Here is a 22577-nt window from a genome sequence, read left to right on the forward strand (position 1 = left end):
AAGTCTTTCACAATATTTAAGATATTTCCAAAACTAATCAATATTTCGAAACAAGTTGGGATGTTTCTCAAAGCCTGTGTTAGCCAATAAAAGATTAGTTCAACAGAACACGCTGCCAACAGACTTGTTGCAGCTTTCATATGAAGTATGAACAGTTCCACTCAACTGAACAATACAATTCTGGATTTAACCATTATGCAGCTATGACTGCAGTGGGAACACCATACAGACAGGCTTTCCTATGCATGAACACTTTTTCTGTCTCGAATTTTTGGCCAGTAGAAATTTGAGGACTATGAGGTTTCCGGAACAGCAGCACTGTGGATACAGTTTTGACGAGAATGCCACACATTTCCACACACAGCTCAGTCTTGTCACAAACTCCTTGTGCATAAGCAGTAAATTTAACAAGCATTGATGCATTAGACTAGCTGCATATATATAGAACATCTATGCATTAGATATGCATTGTGCAGTATGTTTCATACATCAGATTCATTATGCATGTACTACCCCATCGCCTATACAAAATCATTGAAATTAATATGCCGTCTTCACAATTACATTTGCATTAACTGCTAAGGAGTTACATTCTCTGCTAAGCATGGAAAAAATCTCTAGGTGACTCATTGCCAAACGATGTACAATTTCCTGAAGGACAGACAGGGACCAAGTCACCGACACAGGCATGCACTTGCCTCTTAATTGTTCAGGCTGTATTATTTCGATACTTTGATATAAAGGCCAATGAAAATATTTTCCTTCCAGAAACACTCTTCACAGAACACCTTAACTCCTTTGTTTCTCATCTGTGGAGAAAACTGGCCTGACAATCTAAAAGACAGTATTTTACTAACACTCATATCCTATCTAGGCCACGAAGAAGAACATCCAGACACCACACTATTCTGTCAGCTCTATCTCCTGCTATCTTCTTTCTGTTCCACAGGATGAACCAAGGAACAGACTGAATAAGTGACTCATGAGTCAGTAATAGGTCCTAATTTTTTAGCAAGAAAAAAGTGAAGCCGCCACTTATGCATCAACCTGACAAGAAGATGCTCAGATTCAGGAAGTGATATAATAAATACTCTGCAAGAATAGTAAAAGCTGCCGCCTACTCATTTCTCCAGCAGCAATACTGTGATTCAGCATAATTATTACTTGCTCAAGAAAAAGTTAGCATTTAATAGCATTAATAATTTCATGAAAGCTTACTTTGCTTTTTTGGAATGCATATTTCTCATTTATATTTCAAGCCAATTAATACAATTATCATTTAGATGTTATCCTTCTAAATTATTATTTCCAATATTTTCTATTTCCTCAAATACTAGATGTCACAGAGCAAAAGAACTTTATTTAACTCCACTTATAAACTAACACAGAAAGTCAAATAAATTTCAGAAAGGAAGTATTAAGTAAATGTCAGTACAACAGTGTAATACTTTGCCCCCATATTCACTAACCACATAATACTGTCCTATAACAACCAACAGAACCTTTATGTAATATGACAAATTTTGAGATGAAAGAATCAGAGTACTTTTAGAAGCTATATTCCATGCAGACATCTGCCTAAGCTGGGTACTAAGTTAATGGCTTTATGTTCTACCTGACAAACCATGTTCCTGTATAGGCGTCTGTAAATTTGGCACATATGACATGAAGATAAAGACAGTTGTGATGCTATGCAGAAGAAAACACACTTCAAACTTCCAAATACCATTATCATAGCCAGACCCCATAAAGTACTTTCTTAAGCAACATGGCAAGAGATTCCTTATTTATCATGTCAGGATCAGAGTTAACAATTAGCATTTACCTAAACAATATAGCAATAAACTTTTCAGAACACAAAACAGTAAGCTAGTATGACATCAACAGGCCACTATCTCTTCTCCTTGAGACCACAATCAAGGTGAAATCTGTAGGAAATTATGCCTTGGTACTATAGCCCCTTGGAATTTTGTCTCTTACTGGAAAAAAAAATAAATTCTTGTCAAAAGGTCTTCCTAAAACAATTAATATTGCTGTTCAAAGCTAATGCATTTAGATCAAACTTCTCAAAGTCAAACCCACAATCTTTTATTTCAGAAAAGTAGCAACCAAGTTTGATCTAAACCCAATCTTCAACATTCTTCTTATTGCTTCCATCTAATACATGGAAGACAAAGAGTAGTTACTCTTTTATAAAAAGCTTGTGTCATCATTTATGATAAAGCCATAAACACAGTGAACATTAAAGAAAAATAAAAGGTTTCTTACCATACTAACTAAAACTCCGAGATATCTTCCTTGAGCACATTCCTTTGGGGCACACATACGTAAGGCAGTATTTCATTACTCCTGTTTCAGGGATGCTTTGCCTGTGTATTATACCTGTGTATTATAGATATATACTGCTACTGCTTGTGCTTTGCACTAAGAACAGAAAGGATAACACATGCTTCCCACTCTAACAGCTCCTCCCAAAATCAGAATGCACAGGAACCCAAGGAGAAAACGTGAGCATGAAAACCACAACTGTTAGATGTGCAATTGCTTCATAAAGCAATTTCTCTGTCTTCTGAAGAGCACCTTTCCACTCAAAAATTCCACTGCGGGTAAAACTAGTATCTAGTTCACCCTTTAGCAATTCTAAACAATTACACCAGTCATTTCTCTGCAACTGCTTTCATAACATACAGACTTAATTAGAAGTTTCAGCAAAAAGCACAGTGTTTGACAAAGATGTGAAGGGAGTTTTGGACAGCTGTCTTGCTGTCATGTAGAGTATCAACATTTTTAAAGGCAGCTGGAACTATTGGCTCAGTTTTGATAGAGTTCAGTCTAATCACTCAAAGCACTGCTTTCATGCCATCCCCTAACTGTGACCCAGTTGGATTATTTTTTTTAATTTATTTTTTAAAGAGAAAGCATAATGGATGTTTGTATTTCGGCTACAAATAGTTGCAGGCATTACCCCTGCTCTCAAAAAGTGACAGGACAAGGCAATAGTCAGGTTTCAGAAGCATGACGTAAGGCAACAAGAACGCTTGCTAGATTACTATGGAAGATCTGTAACTAATGACTAGATCAACTCACCCTCCCTAATGAAATGGCCACCTACACGAATGCTGTTTTAAGTATGAACAGTGTTCATGTCCTCATCAGAAGCAGCCTGAAGGCCTTTCAAGAATCTCAGAAAGGCTGACAGTAGAAGAAACAGAAGATTCCTGCCACAGAATAATTGGATAAAATAACTGAGACCCTGTCTCGGTTCTGCCAAGAAGCAGCTGTGACTCACATATTATTCAAACAGTAAAGAAACGCTCCAATTTGATTGTTTGCCATAAATCAAATGACACATTTATTATATATGTCAGGCAGAATATAGGTGCATGGACAAGTATCTCTCCCAAAACAGCATTAATATTATTTAAAGAAAATCCAAGCAAATTGTAGGTAAAAAAGGAGAGTAACTGAAGGAAATAAAGGATACAGAGTTTCTATCTTTCCTTACAAGAGAATATGTGAGGGTAGAGATGAATGACATGTAATAACATTTGGTGTTTCTATGAAAGTTTCCAAGTCACAGATTCTGACTGCAGGCCATAAACGTAATGCTGGCTGTGATACCAGCATTACAAGGTCTTGTGCTAAATATGAGGATTTATTCTTTAGGAGAGGGCTATTAAAAACCGTGAACCAGTTTAGGGATGATCTCCACTTTCCAGACTATTGGAGAGAGCTAAGAAAAACCTGCATGGCAAAATCCTCTGCACTACAAGGCAGAACAGCTGTAAACATCTATTGCTCTGGAAACTTTCAAATACCTCTACCACAAAAAGAAACACATCCTACAGTCAGTTTAAAAACAAGTAAGGACCTTCATTCTCAAACACGCTCAAAAGAGTAAACGGGAAGCACTGGCCATCACGTACAAGGGGAAAATTTCTGCTAATGCAGAACATTTTCCTATGCATGACCATTCAGGAATCTTTGGCAGATAACTTGATAACTACTCCTTATCCTTGCCTGGAAGTGCCTAAAGAAAAAAAAACTTTTTTTTTTGCCTATACAAATATGATTTGCAAGTTGGATACAAACATGGGAACAATCTGAAATTACAGGCACATTTTCTAGTGCTTTTAACAAAAATGCATGAAGTCTATAGCTATGAACGAATGAAATAAGCCAATGAATAAGGTATTAATATAAATTATTAAGATAGGGTAGCATTCACACTATCTCTTTCAGGCATCTATCAGCTTAGTGCATTGAAGTTAGCTGTTCTGTTTGAAATAATGAGTAGAAGTGCCTTCTTTGGAATAGACTCAAGGAATGAAGTTAGTTAAAGTGGATGCTAAGAATGCTCTCCCAGTGAGCAAGTTTCTAGCCAACTTCACATTAAGATGCCAGACCTCAGATTTTGCTGATTTTTTTATATCTTTTTTAAAGACATGAGGGTCATACCTAAGCCACAGAAAAAATGGTAATTATAATCAGAGTGTCATTTTATGCTATCTCAAATAAATCATACTGAAAAAACAATTACATAAGCAATAAGGACAAGTACAGTGTACTACATTTGTACTAACCAACTTGGATTGGTACTACCCAAGGATCTCTGCACTCTGCGTTCAGCTACATTAGCTTTCTCACTTTCCTCCATTACAAAACACTGTATGTTCTTTTAGGGTTTTTTACAATGTTTATTACATTTTTTTATTAATGAGTGCAAGACACCTGTCATATACTATGATCATCTATATGATTTTATATAGAACACAAATCAGACAAAATAAAGGCTATGTTAAAGTTTGAGGTCCATTGCTAACACTGCCTCAAGAAAATGAATATGCCTGCACCAGTAAGCAGTGGTTGCACCAACAGGCTGACACTCCCATTTTATATTGGTGTAATCACCGGCACACGATCTCCAATTAAGCAGGCAATGCCCCAGAACTCCATATGGGAGAACACAGCCCAGAGTCATCTACTTTGGAACAGCCAAAGGCTGTAAAAAATTACAAAATATAAAGTGAAGTATATTTGTTAAACAAACTATTCAACTACTAAAAATACAAGTGTTAGCTGGCAACAGTGACTCTCCCCAGAAAAGGTTTATAATTTCGTACAACAGTCCAGGGTATTTTAGAGTAACCAGGCACCATTTGCTACAGGTATTATTGCTTACATGATTTTTTAACTTGTTTTATTATTCCAGTACCAATCGTTAATGATTATGTGTTACTCTGGCAGTACAAACATTACACCATGAGGACTATTTAAATGCCTCTGTCTGCTGGAGAAAGTAAAAAACATCTATCAAAGTAACCCTTCCCAATATAGTATGACAATCTTCTAAAGTTTCTAACGCAACAAAACATTCAGCAAAAATTTACAACCTTCCTTTTCTATTAGTCTTTCAAAGTCAACTATCCATTACTGTATGTTGATATTGTCCTAGCAAAAAACCTCACACCCATCCTTCCATTCAAAAAGCTTCAGTATTACAAACCTGAACACGCCAGGAGCCTTGATACTTAACCTTTGAAGCAAAACAAATTGCAATACAAATTGTTCACTGTACATGTTTAACCAATCATCTAATGAGATCACGGCTTCCTAATGTATTGCTTCTAGATGCATAGGTGCTTCTAATGAATTCATCTCTAAAAATTCAGTGTATTACTGTTTATTAGTAGAAGTTACTCAACAATTGCTTATGGGATTATATTAAATCCCATGTTACAATGTCAACAAGCTCTTTCTCAGTCATTTGTTCTATACAAGGATCAGTCTTTGAGATCCAAATGTAGTTGCATTTGTTAACTAGTAATATGTTTCAAAGGTGTGGGTTTTTTGGGAAAAAGCAAAACACAAAAAGTATACCATTTAAGAATACAGAAATACATAAAGAGTAGAATGCAAGAAAAAAAATAATCCACGATTTCAGCAAGTAAAGGAAAGCTTAGGAAGAAGGGAGAGCAAAAAGAGAGGGGTGGTTATTCAACTCATAATCAGCAAATCCACCTAACTGGAGGAAGTGGAGAAGATACAGAAGAAAACTCTCCATATCCCACAGCACTGATGAGAGGAAAAGACATGCTTGTATTTCAAAACAAAAATAATCACCCAATGAACCCATCACAGGACTTAGGATACCTACTAACTTACACTGTTTTATAGTAAAACTATAGGACAATTTTTGGTTTTTTTATTCTTTTAGGACTGCATGGTCACCTGAAAAGCAAGAAATACAACCATAAGACCTACACAAAAACATCTTTAATATTGTCTTTATATTCATGGTTGTAGCATGCATGCTCAAGCTATAACATGATAAAAATCAATCAGCAACCACAATCTGCCTTTGATTAGAAGAGTCAATGAAGGGCGTTAGTTCAGAGTATCGTTCAATCAATATATGCAAAATCTACCGTCTAGCAAACCTTAGGAATTATTTTTCAATAATACTTCTTGTAAATTCAACTGTTAACAGTTGCTCAACACTTTCTTCTTAGTAGCTCCTAGCAAAACTAAACAACAGATATAAAACCAGCTGCATAAGATGAGGGTTGCCAGAGTTTTGATCTTGTAATACCACCTACTAAACAGGAAATAAGTGGAGACCACACAACAAAGTTCAGGTCAGAGGCAACAATGAGCCTCACACATGGCAAAGTTCTGTCTTCCTTTCCTTTTTCTAAACAGATTGGGTCTTGTCTCAGCTCTGCAGGACTGGCGATATCATTTGATGGCCCCTTTTCCACAACCTTTAAAAATGCATATTTGCACAGGGACATGCTCCTAGAATTACTTTCCACTGAAGAGCAGAGTAACATGAAGTCTGTAAGAGCTATTATTAACTGAGGGCTCCGGGCTCTGGCGAGGCTGGAGACCCTGCAAGATCATGCAATTCAGTATCTTGATTTACTGAGAGTTCTACACTTTAGTAACAGAATTTTCAGATCAGTTCTGGCACAGGATAACTAAATTCAGCAACTGTCACGGTCTTGATAATCGGTGACTTTTATTGATGGCAAGCACAAATAAGAAGCGCCTTTGCCGATCAGATACCAGGCTTACAGAGGCTGCAGGTGGTCTGCTGACAGTGTTCGTGGGCTGCCGGTTAAGACCTAGAAACTAGGACGCAAAGAGTTTCTGTGCCTACAGTCTGACCTTGAAGTGCAGCCCAGCCTAGATGATACACGCCTAAGGCTGTTTCTTACTTCAGAAACCCACAGGCTTTATGGGGAAACAAATTACAACATTCAAACTTCCTCATTATATTTGATCACACATTCTCTTTTCTACTGTGCAATCACTCAGAATAACAAACTAACATCACCAATTCTAATCTAAAACAGAGCTCCTTCAAAGTTGTTAACTGAGGATTTTAAATTGTTGAGCTTCAGGCTTTTCTTCAGACCGATAGCAGGGGGTGATAGCAGGGGCAGACCTCTGCTGAGTAACTTTCTAACTCTAGCGAGATCATGCTTCCAGGATAGTTCTCAATTCTAACTTACATAGCTGAACTTCATTTGGTTTCCTTTAATCCTCTATGAACAACATGCACTTTTTGCCCCTCTTTCTCTGGGCTTCATATGGACCACTATAAGTTGGGGGGGGGGGGGTGGGGGTGGGGGGGTGGGGAAGGAGGACACGACGGATGACACGACACAACCACAGAGAAATCCAAGAATCTTTTACAGTAGAACAGTGAATATAAGGAAAAGGCCAAGCAGTATAATTTATTCCTTGTATCAGGGCCAGTCCCATTCCCCTCAGACAATGCCAGTGGCTATGTTCTCTATTTAGTCTATGAATATTTCAGCTAAAACTTAGAAATTTCAAACTTTTCCAGTTGACTGTACTCAACTAGCTAAACAAACCTAAAATACCAGAACAGTCTCCTTTCTTAAGCCTTCAGTTCAGAACCAAAGCTGAAAAAGCTAACATGTCTCATATGTGGAATGTAGTTAATGAAGATGGTAACATTTCAAACATTTTAGTTTACAAAGAGGATCCATCCAAGTTTGGCTTAAGAAAATATATCAGCTTCAAGCCAACTCGGACTTTTAACTTGACATACATCTCACTTTGCATCACAACTCCATAAATAAAATTATCAAAAAAAAAATAATCACGAATTCAAGAGTAAAAGTCCTTACAAAACATTTTTTAAAACTGAGAACCAAAACACATTGAAAACTTAATGTTTGTCACATTTGAAACACTAAGTCACACATGAATGATGTTAAATTTCATCCTCTCATTATCCTCCTTGTGAGGGAATTCCTACCACACCTCAAATGATAACTAAGAGAAGATCAAACCACACAACTTGACCAAGATCACAAACTATAGACTTGTTTGTATCCAAGATAGCTCATGCAATAAAAAAGGAACTGGGTCTTAATATATCCCATGGCTAGATCAGCATCTTCTTCTGCAGTTAAATATGCTTTAAATCAAAAGCTTTGCTACAATTTTTCAAGAGGACAGACGCTTTTGCTCTGCCACCACGGATTTTTAAATGCATCATGAGACTTTAAGTCTCCTGATAGCTTAGGAGGATTTGGGACACAATTAGTAGTAGAAAATGATAGAAAAATATCAGGTATGACATTAACATTCTAATTTGGTCTCATTTTTATCTTTAAAGAAAATAAGTTTCAATTTTTGCACGTTTTATTAGAACTGTTAATATAATGAAGCTTCCAAAATTCTCCACTGTGTTCCTTTATCTTGTGTGTAAAAAACCTCCCAAATCTGTAGCAGCAAATAACATTTTACTAACTGGCATAACAAACTTGGTGGGTCTTTTTCATTTATTATTATGAATGTATTCTAATTTTTTAAAAAATCAATTACTTTTCTTGTTCAGTGTTATTTGGGTTTAGTGGTACAATGTAGTTATTCACCTATTTACAGTACCATTAATCAATGACTATGTCATTTTAATTTTACTCTTTCAACCTCTCCCTTGTACTCTGTATTCTTTACATAAAAACATGACAGCTCTATTTTAGTTCCAGTACTGCCAGCTCCTACAATATTATTTTGGTCCTGTCTTCTAGTGCTTTTCTTCATATCCCAAATGTTAGAATCATGCACAATTTATCTTCTTAAATAATGTTCTTGACCTCAATGGTACAGAGGAAACTTGAAAAGGTCAAGAAAACCATCAGCTTCAGGAAGCTTAAAGACAAAAAAAAGTAAAACTTAATATGGCATTGTTTTATCAAATATAATATCTCTAAGGCACTCACACTTTTTAAAGAACCAGATTCTTCCTTGTGAATAGACCTTGAAATAACAATTATTTTACCAAACCAAACCCAATCATTAAATGCTTTTGATAAATCCTGCAATCAACCCAGAACAGTGTCTCACTTCAACGAAAAAATTTGTCTTTTCCCCCCATTTTTTGCACAGTTATTTAAATACCATATAGCAGCAACAGCAGATAACCATACCTTTTTCCCCTCTCTCTTCAAAGCTATGAAAAATATTTTTCTTCAAGTAAAATAGTTTATTTCTCATGTCATACTTGTCTTTTTCATAGGAAGATTTATGCTCTTTCTACACAACTTATCAAAAACATCCTGAACTTTAAATCAACACAGACGTACAACACCATACTGACAGTACTGTATAGCGCAACGGCTTTGCAGGAAGGCAACAGGAAATACGGATCGTGGAGGGAAAAAAGTATAAAATTGAAAATGTTCATAAGAACTTATCTATAGCACATGCCTTCTCTCAATCTTGATAAGGTTAATTTTTTAGTGTTTCTTAAGTTTAATCCTCCAGAGGACAAATCCTTTGCGTAAATGAATCACTGAAGTTGAAACCGCGCTATGAACTAATGACCTCCGCAATATTTTTTGAAGTCTTACTCTCAATATTTTTTTTAATGGAAACTGCTAACACTGAAAGAATCTTACAAATAATTTTGAAGGGATTCTAAGAAATAAAGAAATTGCTTCACAGACTTATGATACAGCATCTACAGTAACTGATGATGTGGCACAATTTTTTATTTTTTTTTTTAACTGGCAAATCAGAAGAGAGGCTAAGGCTGTTATTTTGCTTTGCCTTCCCACAAGGCTCCTCACCACAAAATATGGCTTAGAGATCTTTTGTTCCTCCAGCTGTGTTAAGCTATTCCTCAGATGATTTCACCAGCACAATAACTTGCTGCCCTCTACAACTTGAGCTTCACAGACTTCCAAAGAGTAAGTTTTCTTGGTAAGCAAGAATAAAATGAACCAATTGTATTATTTTTGCAGTTAAGAGATTCATGCATGTTATATAGTTCTCAGCTTTCAGCTAGTAAACTGCTTACAAGTACAGTTACTAAGTGTTGAGTTTATTGCAGATGTTAGAGAATCATGCTTCTAAGATTTTCTGTTTTCTTTCAGTTTTGTAAGTACGCAGTTTATCATATTGAATGCATCTGACTTGAGTCTCCCATTATCAAGTTTCACCTGACATGGTACTTTGTTTTAAAGCTAGTTAAGTTCTTAGAAATATTTCATGAAGAAGTGCTAGTATCTCATACGGTGAGCCATGGTCTGCAAGCCTAGCAGGACACTTATTATTCTACCAAAAATGCACTCAACTACAGCCAAGGTGTAACCCCCGCCCCTTGCCCCCCACCCCACAAATACCAGCTCCTCTCTCTCCACAAAACCAGCGAGAGACTTTGGTACCTATTACTTAACATTCCATCTGAAGTGATGATAGTTCTTTTCACGTTGTCTATATGGCAAGTGGATCGACTGCATGAAGGCCTAAGTAAGCTCTTTCCTCACACTAAGCAGGACTTCCAGAGTTGTTCCTCCTGGTTTCTAAGGATTATTGTGGCACTGAGAACCGAAGTTATTAATGGGAAATTTTATGACAGCTAGTAGAAGTGCTGAGAGAATAGAATCAGAAGGTGAAGCTGAAGTTCCAGACTGAAACTGAGAAGTAACAGGAATCAAAAGGAAATCAAGAACATGAAATAGGTGTGGGGGAGATTGTGTAAGGATCTGTTCACAAAAACTAGAATCAAGTCCCAGGATTTAGAGACAGATTTTTATATAGGTAGGCACCACCAGGTCTGACTAGAAGTTAGAAATATGGTAATAAGGTATTTTCCCAATATACAGGGCCTGAAATCTGGAAACCAGTTAATGCCTCCTGAAGCACAGTATTGCTTCTCAACTCAGCATGTGTCTGCAGAGCTTCTCAGTATAGTGCATTTATGCAATGCCTGTAGCACAAGGCTGCTCTCTGTGTAGTCTTTCTGCTATTTCCTTAGATAGCTCAGACATCTGATGATGCTGTAGAGATAGACACACCCTGGCTTTGCTGAGGACCTGCCTACCGGGGTTCCAAACAACTGACTCCATTCAAACCTGTTTTTAAGATTTAATGAGTTATGAAACATGATTAAAGGAGAATTCAAATACAAATGGTACAAAGTTAAAAATGCAAGTTAGACAATACCACAAATGATTTCAACCCAGACATCATCACACACAGGCTCGGTAGAACACCACAGGAAGACTACGAGGATGTATTACATTCCATTATTTTGTTACTACTTTTTTTTCTTAGAATTCTCTCTCATTCATTTGTTGAATACATCATGCATTCGGCATCAATCACCACCAGGAAGCACAGGAAATTAGCATTTCTAAGTCTCCTCTCCATTGTTACTGATTAGTTGTGTTTGGTAAACAAGTATTAAAATCAAGAAAACAAAGGAAAGAGTCCCTTGATTAAGCAACATTAATGTCATTATAAAAAAACCCTGAGAATATCTGCTTTCCTCTGCCTCAGGGCTCCCATACTACACTGAGCCAAATCTCTTCAAATTTTCCCTGATTTATGTGCTTTGACCTGGAATGTTACATTTTGACTCATCTATTATTGAACAGCTTGACACGATTCACAACTCTAGTTCTGCCAAGTAACAGGGTTCTTTTGACTGCATAAAGTGCTCTAAAATGTTAGTCTGGCTTTGAGCATCAGAAATTTGACATGCAAAATTATTTGTCTTTCACAACATCAGTATCTCACCTCAGAAGAGTACCTTGCAGGTCAATTAGTTCATGCCTATACAGACCATATGGTTACAGAGGCTCAGGAAGACTATAAAGAAAAATTTTATCAATCAAGATTTTACATTATGTACAGTATAGAACAGTTGAATTACATTTGATTTAAATAAAAGGAATAGAAAAATTAAATTTTTATCATCATTAATGCATTGTGCTAAGTCAGCCATGTTTTGCAGAAAACAGAAAAACAAAATGCCACAGAACAATCACCACTGCCATGCAAATTTCTATTTTACATAAAATACAGCATTTCAAAGTAATCTATTTCACTGTTCTTTTTATAGAAACAATCCTGCAATTTCCTCAATTGAGGATATATATATTTTTAAACAAAATTATTTTTGTATAACAAGAACAATAGACACAAGCTTGAGTGTTTAGTAAGACTAGCAAATTTCTTCACAAGGAGTGTAGTATAACACTCACTTGAGTTATTTGGAGAGATGCTGGAATTACACCCTTGAAGATTTTCAAGGCTCACCCAGACAAAGTCTAGGCTGATCTAATTTACTGTTGGAGATGGAAACACTTGAAGCACCAGGTGGGACTATATTAACACCAGAAGTCCCTTCCAAACAACACTTCTTTGATTCTGTAACATTGGCCACACACCATTTGTGCAGTGCAAGTTCATAGTGAGAATAACTAATACACTTGCAAAAAAAGTTTTCATCTTGACAGTTTAATAAGGCTACCTATGTGTTTCCAAAGGTCTGAGGAAGAAACATTGCTCAGGAATTCCACCAGCACCCATCTAAAACTGACTTGTAAGGCTGATGCTTAACCCATCACAATGGGACAAATGCAACACCTCAGGTGTCCAATACAAACCCCAGAGTATATCACTTTACATAAAAAGTTCTTCTACAACGTCTCTGTAATTAAGTGAGAAAGGAATGAAGACTGGGACTTTTTTTATACACTCAACTGTTATGGTATCCTTTGGTAACAGGCACAGCACAGGTAGAAAGCTGTTCCTTGTCTGAAGTCAGACAAGAAAACTCCTGTTTATTTCCAGGGCAGTGTATTTGTTTATGGTTGTTTTCTTGGAAGATACAGGTTAAAACTTGTTTTTTGCTAAAAATGTCACTGACTGTTGCCAATAAAAAAAGTGCATTATTCTACTTGCTTCATTTTAAATTGCTTCTTAAAACCGAAACTTATATGTTCTTTACTTTATGACTATCTAATAAACTTATTTTTACTTCTCATCAACAGGATACAAAATACAAATTTAAATATGGGAATTCTGAGCCAGCTATCAATCATTCACCTCCTCTGGACTGCTATGGTCTTTTGTCAATATGAAGATTATGATTTTGAGGATGAATATGAGGAGACACCAGATCATCGACACCCATATTATTTTAATCCAGATACACAAGATGGAGTTCCTCGCTTTCCTTTTCCAGTTGAGTGTGCCAGAGAATGCTTTTGTCCACCAGCTTTTCCATTATCAATGTACTGTGACCATCGTAAACTTAAGACGATACCAAATATCCCTAGCCACGTCCAACAACTTTATCTGCAAAACAATGATATTGAAGCTGTGCCTGCAGGACCATTCACTAATGTTACCTTCTTAAGAGAAATTAACCTCAGCCACAACAAAATCAAATCTCATATGATTGACCATGGTGTTTTTGCCAAACTTGAAAACTTAGTGCAACTTCATTTACAACATAATGAATTAGAAGAATTTCCATTCCCACTCCCCAGTTCTCTAGAGAGGCTCCTCCTTGGTTTCAATAAGATTTCTCTGTTATCTGGAAATTCATTGGAAGGATTACCTAACATAACTATGCTTGATCTTTGCAGTAACTTTCTTGACGACTCAGTACTCAAAGGAAAACCCTTTTCAAACACGAAAAACTTAATGCAGCTCAACTTATGCAACAACAAGTTACAGACTATGCCTCCTGATCTCCCATTGTCACTTATGTATCTCTCTCTTGAAAATAACTCAATTTCTGCTATTCCAGAAAACTATTTCAATAGACTTCCAAAAATCATTGCTCTAAGAATGTCCCACAATAACCTACAGAACATTGCACGCAACACCTTTAATCTACCCAACCTTCTAGAACTTAATCTTGGACATAACAAATTGAAACAATTATTTTATATTCCAAGAAGTTTGCAGCATTTGTATATTGAAGGCAATGACATTGAAAGTATGTTGATGGTTGCAATTCTTTAAAACCAAAAACTTTAGTGTACTTTGGCATTGGTTGTGGGAGGGGGGCGAGTTTAGTACATTTTTCCGTACCATCCAGAATTAAGAACTTTCAGCCTACACCAAAAAACTCTCAGAAACATCTATTTTGTTGTGTCTTAGTTTTGAGGACCTGCCACCTTAGTCAGGTCATGTATAAACCAAGCATAGAATCCAGCAGTCATCCACATCTGCATGTTGTTAAAGAGGTACTCTGATGTCCTCCACAGAGAGGTGAGCTGGAGCTATTAGTGTTCTGAACTAACCATTTAATGTTAACACTCTGACCCGGAGTTCATACACACTGTACTTCTCAGAAGCAAATGCAGCTCTGTAGCTTTTGATCAGCTTACAGTGCAGGAAGAATATCATCCCATCTTGTTCAAGATGCAGTGTAAACACATCCTTGGTTAGTAGTTAAGACCAAATCAGTGAAATTAGAAAGCACTTTGGTTTTGTATCTTACACCTATTTTGCAATTTTTTGTAAAAGTTAATAAGAAAAGTTTATCATATAACAAGCTAAAACCTTTTAGAAAATTGATTCTGATTAGTAAATTGATTAAAAAAAAAGGAATTATGAAAACATTCCACCCACATAAAAGAGTAATTACAAATTCTAGTAGTAATCATTTATTTTTTTACTTTACCCCACAACATCACACTTTTCAAACCCCAGAATTGTTATTGTTGTCATATACAAAACCAATTAGAAACACAGGGAAGGATTATATCAATATTTTGCTTTTTAAATTTCAAAACATAAGTTTCACTTTTGCAACAGGTCTCACATATAACTGTTTTCTGTATTTTAATTACTATTTTTCTCTCTCTTACAGCCATAAATGTTACTTTGATGTGTCCATCTATTGATCCAATGAACACCAACCAATTAACCTATATACGGGTGGACCAAAATAAGCTTACGAGCCCAATAAGCACATATGCATTCTTTTGCTTCCCTCACATCCGAACCATCTATTATGGTGAACAAAACGTTAATGTCAGCAAGTCAACTCAGCTAAGAATACGAGTGTTTCGACGATTTTTAACACCTGAAGAATACCGTGAAGCAGAAGACGATCATGAAACACATGATCATGAAACCGAAGAAGATCATGAAGCAGAAGACAACTACTTTCATCCTTACTTTCAGTGACATACTCATTGTTAATGAGCATATATAAAAACTTCTCCTTAGTTGTAGGATATTCACATCCATTTTAGAACTGTTGGATAGTTTGGGATATTTAAGATATATCTATAAAGGATTTTAGTGTAGGTAAATGTCTTATTATTGATGTAGTAGAAAACAATACTTAGGAACAAAGAGGACTCACCCTCAGCACTAGACAGCAGTCTGATATATATAATCTGGGTTGACGATGAATTATCCTTGGGGGAGAAAACTAAGTGAAGAAAATTGACCTGAAAAAGTTTCTATGTTCTTAAGTGACCCAACTTGCAAAATAGCTAAAATACAAATCAACGTCAGCCTCAGTAGGAACAAGTGGATAAGGCCAAAAAACCGTCAAGCTATACATCCTGTTACTGACAGCAGGAGAAAACAGACACACTAGAGAAAAGGATGAGAGGGTACGATCACAAAAATACTTCCACAAGGTTCCTCCACATCTTTCAGAATTACAGATGTTTCTTTTTCCAATTTCTAATTGGACAGGAAAATCACAAACTTGAAATTTCAAATCTTCCTCATATTATCTTTGCAGTGTATTATCATATTTACTTCTCAGCTTATACCTCAAGTATCATAATTCTTTCAAAGGAGATTTTAGCTTATTAGTAATACAGGCAATAATCAACCTTTCATCAAAGGTCTTAGGACCTAGGGAAAAGGAAGTGCATTAATACAACTGAACTATTATTATTTACATTTTACCTATGGCTTTAGCCCACATTATTTTAGAAGGCACATAAAAATGTAATACAATCTTTTTAAGAGAATTGTTCATCAAGTAAAACAAATAGGAACATTCCAGTTTTTTTTAAATCATTAGACTATCCCTCTGCATAGTCAATACCAATTAGCTATATGCTGCTTCAGTGTAGAACAAAAATTGCTTTAAGCAATCTAGAGAAAAGTACTATATACTGAGCCATGCAATTATTTTTTTTTAGATATGTCTTATGCCTAGAAAGATATCCAAGTAACTACAGGGTAAGATAGCACTATAGGGCACTTTACTGCTTTTGTTTTATTTAAATTCTTTATTTTTCAGCACTTTTTTCCTGATAAATCTTTGTTAGCTGTGAAGAAGAATGGAAGAATCACCATTTTCAACAAGAAAATCAAAGGTATTCAAGAAATATAACCATACATCATACTACTAATTTTACATTATACTTTAAGTGCAGAAAAACTAAAAAGGCTATATAAAATTATGCAAGCAAAGAGTGTTAGAATTCCTAAAAAGTTTGGCAGGTCTGGTTTCTTCTCTTACAATTTCAGTTGGTTTTTTAAGCCCATCCTAAGACATTTTGATTTCTGATGCAAAAACTAAAATATTAACAAAATGAAATTATTTAATGACACTTTTTAATTGAAAGAAATTCCTCATAAGCCCATGAATATAACACTTAAGAATATACATAGTCTTTAGCAACAACTGATCATAAAATTTGTGGATCTTAAAAAAAAAAATAATTGTGGGTCTTCAGCCAACTAACTGAAGAAATCTATTATTTCTCTCCTTCCCCTTTTTTATATCTACATTCTGAACAGATACAATATTTATGACAAAGTATTTTACGGTCACCTTACAAATGTACTGCACTGCAGAAATTATCTTCCTCTTTTTCCGAAAAAAAATTTATGAACATTTATCAACCTCAAGTACCTCTGGCTTCATGAAGGAGGAATATATGTATGTATTCATTACTTCATTTAAATATTGTTATCAAAAACTCGTGTACAGTACATACACATAAATTTATGTACAGACTTTATAGTTTTATTAATATAAGCATGTACCATATTAACCTTAGGGAATCTTTATAACTTTTCTACTATTTCAGAATAGTGCACAAAATGCAAATCTAAATTAATACAGGCTTTTTTGCTTAGCTTTAAAAAAAGAACACTATTCAAGCATATTACAAGTATTACATCTTCTATCACAAATTTTCTGCTTTTCAAAAACTTTTAGGAAGTGAAGCTTAGCTTTAGTTTTAAAGTAGAATTAAAGATACTTTGTAGCAACTAGTTATATACATTTCTTAAAGTTTAAACATAAGTCAAATATAATTATTGAAAACTTTAGAGCAGTCTGATTAAACCCATTCAGATGGAGCATGAGAACTGTATTACAAGCAAAACTATTATAACTCACTTTTCATTCAATTAATATTATTGTATCTCATCTGTGGTAAATATAATGCTATTATTTAGAAAAGATTTCAGGGTGGTCAGGGAAATAAAGACTTGCTAGCCCTATGCCTGTATTAGAAAAACTAGAAATTACAATGAAGTACAGAATTTATGGGTATCTAGATAAATACAATTTGCTCTGATAAGACTGAGCATGGCTTCTGTAAAAGCCAAGATGTTTTTGCCTTGCAAATCTCTTTTGAATTCTCTGAAGGAATCATGAAGGATGTGGAAAAGGGAGATCTTGGTCCAAACAGCCTTCAAAGATTTCTGAAAGGTTTTTAAGGAAATTAAGTTGCCACAGATTAAGAGGTGACAGCATGGACAAAATCAAATAAAATTTAAGAAACAGCATAAAAATAAATGGTCAGTTCTTGCTATGGATGGAGCCCACTGGTGGGAGTTTTGCAAAGGGCCTGTGCTGCACTTTATTCAGTTTAATATACTTGCAGAAGATAGAGAAATCGGGCTGAGAAGTGAGGTGACAACAAAGATGGCTAAGTGTCAATGAAGGAGTACTGCAAAAGGACCTCAGGATCCTAAAATAGCCAATGAAATTCAATGTTGTTAAATAAAAAGTGATATCCATGCAAAAGAATATATTAGCTTCACATAAAAACTAATGAAGCATGCCCTCACCACCACCGCTTAGGAACAAGACTCGGCAGCAGTGATAGGTAGTTCGATGAGAGCACTGGTTTAGTACCCAGTAGCAGTAAAAAAGAAACTCAAATTAGAGTGAAACTAGAGAGAAACAGAAAACACAAAAGACATCGCTATGCCGCTATAAATCTGTGGCTCACCCAGATATTAAACACACTATTGATTTTTGATCCCTTCAAGTAGCTGGCATAATTACATATGGTTTAATTAGAAAAGGATCAGAGAAAGGTAATCAGGTAACCAAAGGTAAGGAATGGCTTCTATATAGGCAACATTGAGTAGGTTAGAAGTCGCCAGTCAAGAAAAAAGATGTCTACGGAGAGATGCAGAAGATACCCACAAAATTATGAGTTGCATAGACCGCATGGGTTCGCGGATCAACTGCTCCAGTACAAGAGCAGGGAGCCATCAAATGAAGCTAGTATGTACCAGGTACAAACTAGACAAAAGTTTGTAAGTAGTCAGCCCGTTACACTGCATGCCTGAGAGCGGATAGAGGAGCAATTTTATATATGGTTTCAAGGGAAGACTGGATAAGTAACTTATTTCTTGGAAGAGATGCATTACAGGTTGGTAAACAAAGCACAGTAGGTACAAAAGTGCTGAGCTGAATAGCTGGAGAACGGAAGAATATTTGGAGGCAGGATACATGCTCGTCCTATTATCAGTCTTCCCAAAGCATCCGCTTATGGCCATTGCTGGACACACAATATTGCCCACCAACCTCTAATTTGAATTCCGCAATCAGTTCTATGTTCTCACTGTCCTGGACTACGATAACATACTGGTATTGCTCTTCACTACTAGTAAATGCTTATTGCCTTGGTATAGTTGAACTTTAAACTTTTTCTTTTTTTTTTTTTAAGCACTACCAACTATGGTTATATGCCCAGGCATATTCTAGCTCATTACATTCAGGAACAGCACGTGTTGCAAGTGTTCTATAGCAGACAGACACCCACACTGATTTCAGGTACACAAAGCAGCCTAGCCAATTAAGTGTGGAGTTCTGTATAAACCAAATTATACCACTACATAACTGACTAGATTTTGTATCAAAACATATTTGCTTCCTGTTTGCTCTGGTATTTATTTTCAGATTATTATATAGTCTTTTTAAGCAGGAAATAGATTCATGAACTAAGAACTAAACATGTATTTAAATGCTACTTATTTTATCAGTAACAGAAAAACCAAGTAATTGTCTAACAGCTTTATTAGTTTACAGCAGAGTCAGTAGATACAGAAACAGAGCCTGAACTGGTTTACAACACTGTCTGTGTTAGCAATTAAGCTGAAGCACTAAGGTGGGTCACTAGGGCAAAATACCTGTGATGAGGCCACCAGACCCACTCCAATTTTTGAGAAGAGCTTTACTTCAGACTAGCCCCAGCCACTAATTAAAATCCATTAGCAGCTGCAGCACATCAGGTGCACCCCTGAATACATACATCTTCTGGTTTGTTATATCCAAAAAGAATAGCCCACATCCTTCAAAGAGCACTGTGATGTGAAACAAGGTGCAGCAAGGTGGGGTTATCAGAAGATACTTGCTCCAAAACTGCACTCCTGATCCTAACTGAAACACTAACAGAAACATAACCAGAAAGACAGCAACAGAGAAAAATGAAGTCTCAGTTCTACTTTCAGCTTTGGACAAACTATTCTGAAAAATCATGTTTCCCAAGTCTTATCTGTGTAAATGAGGATGGAACCTTCTTGAACTCTGAGCTATATATTATCAGCATTATCCACAATGCACAATAATTAGCGAGGTTGTTGTATTAGTGCACTCCAGAACATTTTGATACCCACGTAAACCTATAGGGAAAAAGCTTCACAGATTTCTGGAAAACATTCAGTTATGACTAAACTTCAATCCACAAAATTAAAGCTCTCAAAACTGCAACAAAAAAGACAAGATGTTTTCCTTCACAAAATGTATACCACAAGAGGTTATTGTGAAAATCAAAATAAAGAGAAATAACAGTAGTTTAATCCAACTGTCTACCTTTCTTCCTTTGGCCTCAAAACAGTGGGAATATATTTCCATTTTTGGTTGATGACAAGACTTACTTTTTGAGATACTTCCTTCACTATTCTGATAATAAAAGTTACATGGATTAGGAACAAAATGCCTTTATAGAAAACAGATGGTTTATGTTTCAAGTTTTCTGACTTCTTTTAACATAGTCACATTCCCTTGTTACAATATGAACCAATTTCCTTATTTGTTTCTCAACTTGATCATTTCAAGCAATAAACAGGAATTTCCTACCTGAAAACATGAAAGGAGAACATACTAATTTTTTTTTAACAGAAAACTATCATTTAAAGAGATTTTGCAATCATTCTCCAATACTACTGCAAGAGAATGAACTTTTCAGCTATGAACCAAATTGTGCATACACTACTGGAAGTTATGGAGCTCCACAATCATACACATCTATCATCTGTCTTCAAATTTACATTTCTAACAACCTAATTAATTTAAAAGGAGAATAAATACCTTAATCTCACAGTTCATTGCATAAATTCATCATACTTCCCTTCTTACAAAGCAGAACACAAGGAAATTGCATAAAAATGAAGATTACCCACAAACACAAAGAGTAAAGTAGATGCTATGAATAACATCGGGAACAGATGACAGGAACAAAGAAGTAAAATACATAAAAGGTCAATGAGTCTTTAAGCCCTGACCCCAGTGTCCTTGTAGACACAGTAATGGCTCTCAACAAATTACTGTACTGTTATAAAGAAGTACTATCAATTCAGGAAGGAATTCTGAGAAATTTTAGTAGATAGAAGTAGGTTAGCTTTTGATTCAGGATATAACTGATGATATGTAAGCAAAGTTCAAGAGAACGTATGTTTAACAGAGAGGTCTGGGTAAAGAGCAGACAGTACTGTTACTCTAGTTACCATTTATATTTGTTAACTGTAGTTTGATTTCCATTTACTATTGTGCATGAACTTTAAAATGTGCTTTATTAATTTATAACACAATACTTGATAAAAAGAGTCTGTTTCTTTTCTAGAAATGCAAGGAATAAAGGTAATGCCTTCAGCTTTAAAAAATTCTCATTATAAATCAGCAACATATGGAAGGATGTTCATACAATCACTAGGTCATTTTTCAGCTGTGTCTGTTTTGCAGCTGGTGGCCCTAATGATGACCTAAACTTAATCTAATTCACTGAGCCTTGGAAGCAGTTGCAACTCTTCATAAAAATACCGGAGGTGTTTACGCATAACTATTTTATCTCTGATAATTTTTGGTCATTCTGAAACTTTAGGAATGTTCTAAGTTTTCTCTGTAAGACACACTGACCATTTATTTTATTACTACCCCCAAACCTTCCTCTATCCCTCAAGGATGCTGAAATGAAATATGCTTTGCTTAACACTACACAACAACTCTTCCGTATTATCAACTTCAGTCCAATTTCTGTGCATTGCTCAAGAACAAACCAGAAGACTGCCTTCTCCCTTTTGGATACTCTGGTTAAAAAAATAAGAAAATAAAAAGACAAACATTGAGTTAAGTTTTAACATCACTTCATGCCTTCGTTCTCTTTAATGGAAAATCTGTTTCACTGCTTGCGGATTTGGTACCTGTTGTCAGGCTGGTTCAATAACTACTTTTTAATCTATAAAACTTTTTTCTATTATAATTATTTTAATCAAAGCAGCTTGTCAACATTGCAAAGTATTTAATCACACTTCATACAAAAAATATGCTAAGAAATTTTGAACGTGTTACCTTCCACATGGAACAAAAAAAAAAAAAAATCACATACAGAAGAAAATTTAGCATTGTGTCTAGCTCTATAGATGCCCAGAAGTCTCTAAAAGCTTTCCTAATTTGCCCCCACCTCATTCTGTCACAGACATACTTCTATCCAAGAGAAGACACTAACTTTTAAACATTCTGTATCAGTGATTCCCAGCGTTCATCAGGCATAAGCAAGCTAAGCAATAATATATACCTCTTTTTTCCAAGAACGCTTAAAAACAATAAACCCCAGAAACTACAGAACTTGCCAATATTGTCCTTTAGAGACTCTAACACAAGATGAAAGCCAAGGTCTTTAAACAGCTGCAGAAATACACTTTCTTTGCCTAAATCTAGAACAAACCTGAGTATGTGGATGCTCCATCCCTGGCAGTGCTCAAGGCCAGGCTGGATGGGGCTTGGAGCA

The 22577-nt window shown here is 35.6% G+C and overlaps 2 protein-coding genes across 3 annotated transcripts in view; one reads left to right on the forward strand and one right to left on the reverse strand.

The window, feature by feature from the left end:
- The window catches only part of CENPP (centromere protein P), a 149703-nt gene that overhangs the window by 92627 nt on the left and 34499 nt on the right, over window positions 1–22577 (reverse strand). The window lies entirely within an intron of this gene.
- On the forward strand, window positions 9462–20751 carry OMD (osteomodulin). The gene is made up of 3 exons (XM_056335734.1): window positions 9462–10232; window positions 13326–14281; window positions 15161–20751. Exons 2-3 carry the CDS (start codon window positions 13348–13350, stop codon window positions 15478–15480), a joined length of 1254 nt encoding a protein of 417 aa, XP_056191709.1. The 5' UTR covers window positions 9462–10232; window positions 13326–13347; the 3' UTR covers window positions 15481–20751.

Source organism: Falco biarmicus, chromosome 4 (assembly GCF_023638135.1).
Source record: "Falco biarmicus isolate bFalBia1 chromosome 4, bFalBia1.pri, whole genome shotgun sequence".
Taxonomy (NCBI): domain Eukaryota; kingdom Metazoa; phylum Chordata; class Aves; order Falconiformes; family Falconidae; genus Falco; species Falco biarmicus.

Excerpts from the sequence above, each read along its gene's own strand:
- OMD (XM_056335734.1), top strand. The coding sequence starts at position 13,348 with ATGGGAATTCTGAGCCAGCTATCAATCATTCACCTCCTCTGGACTGCT. Across the intron at positions 14,282-15,160 it reads TGAAGGCAATGACATTGAAA|CCATAAATGTTACTTTGATG; the intron begins GTATGTTGATGG and ends TCTCTCTTACAG.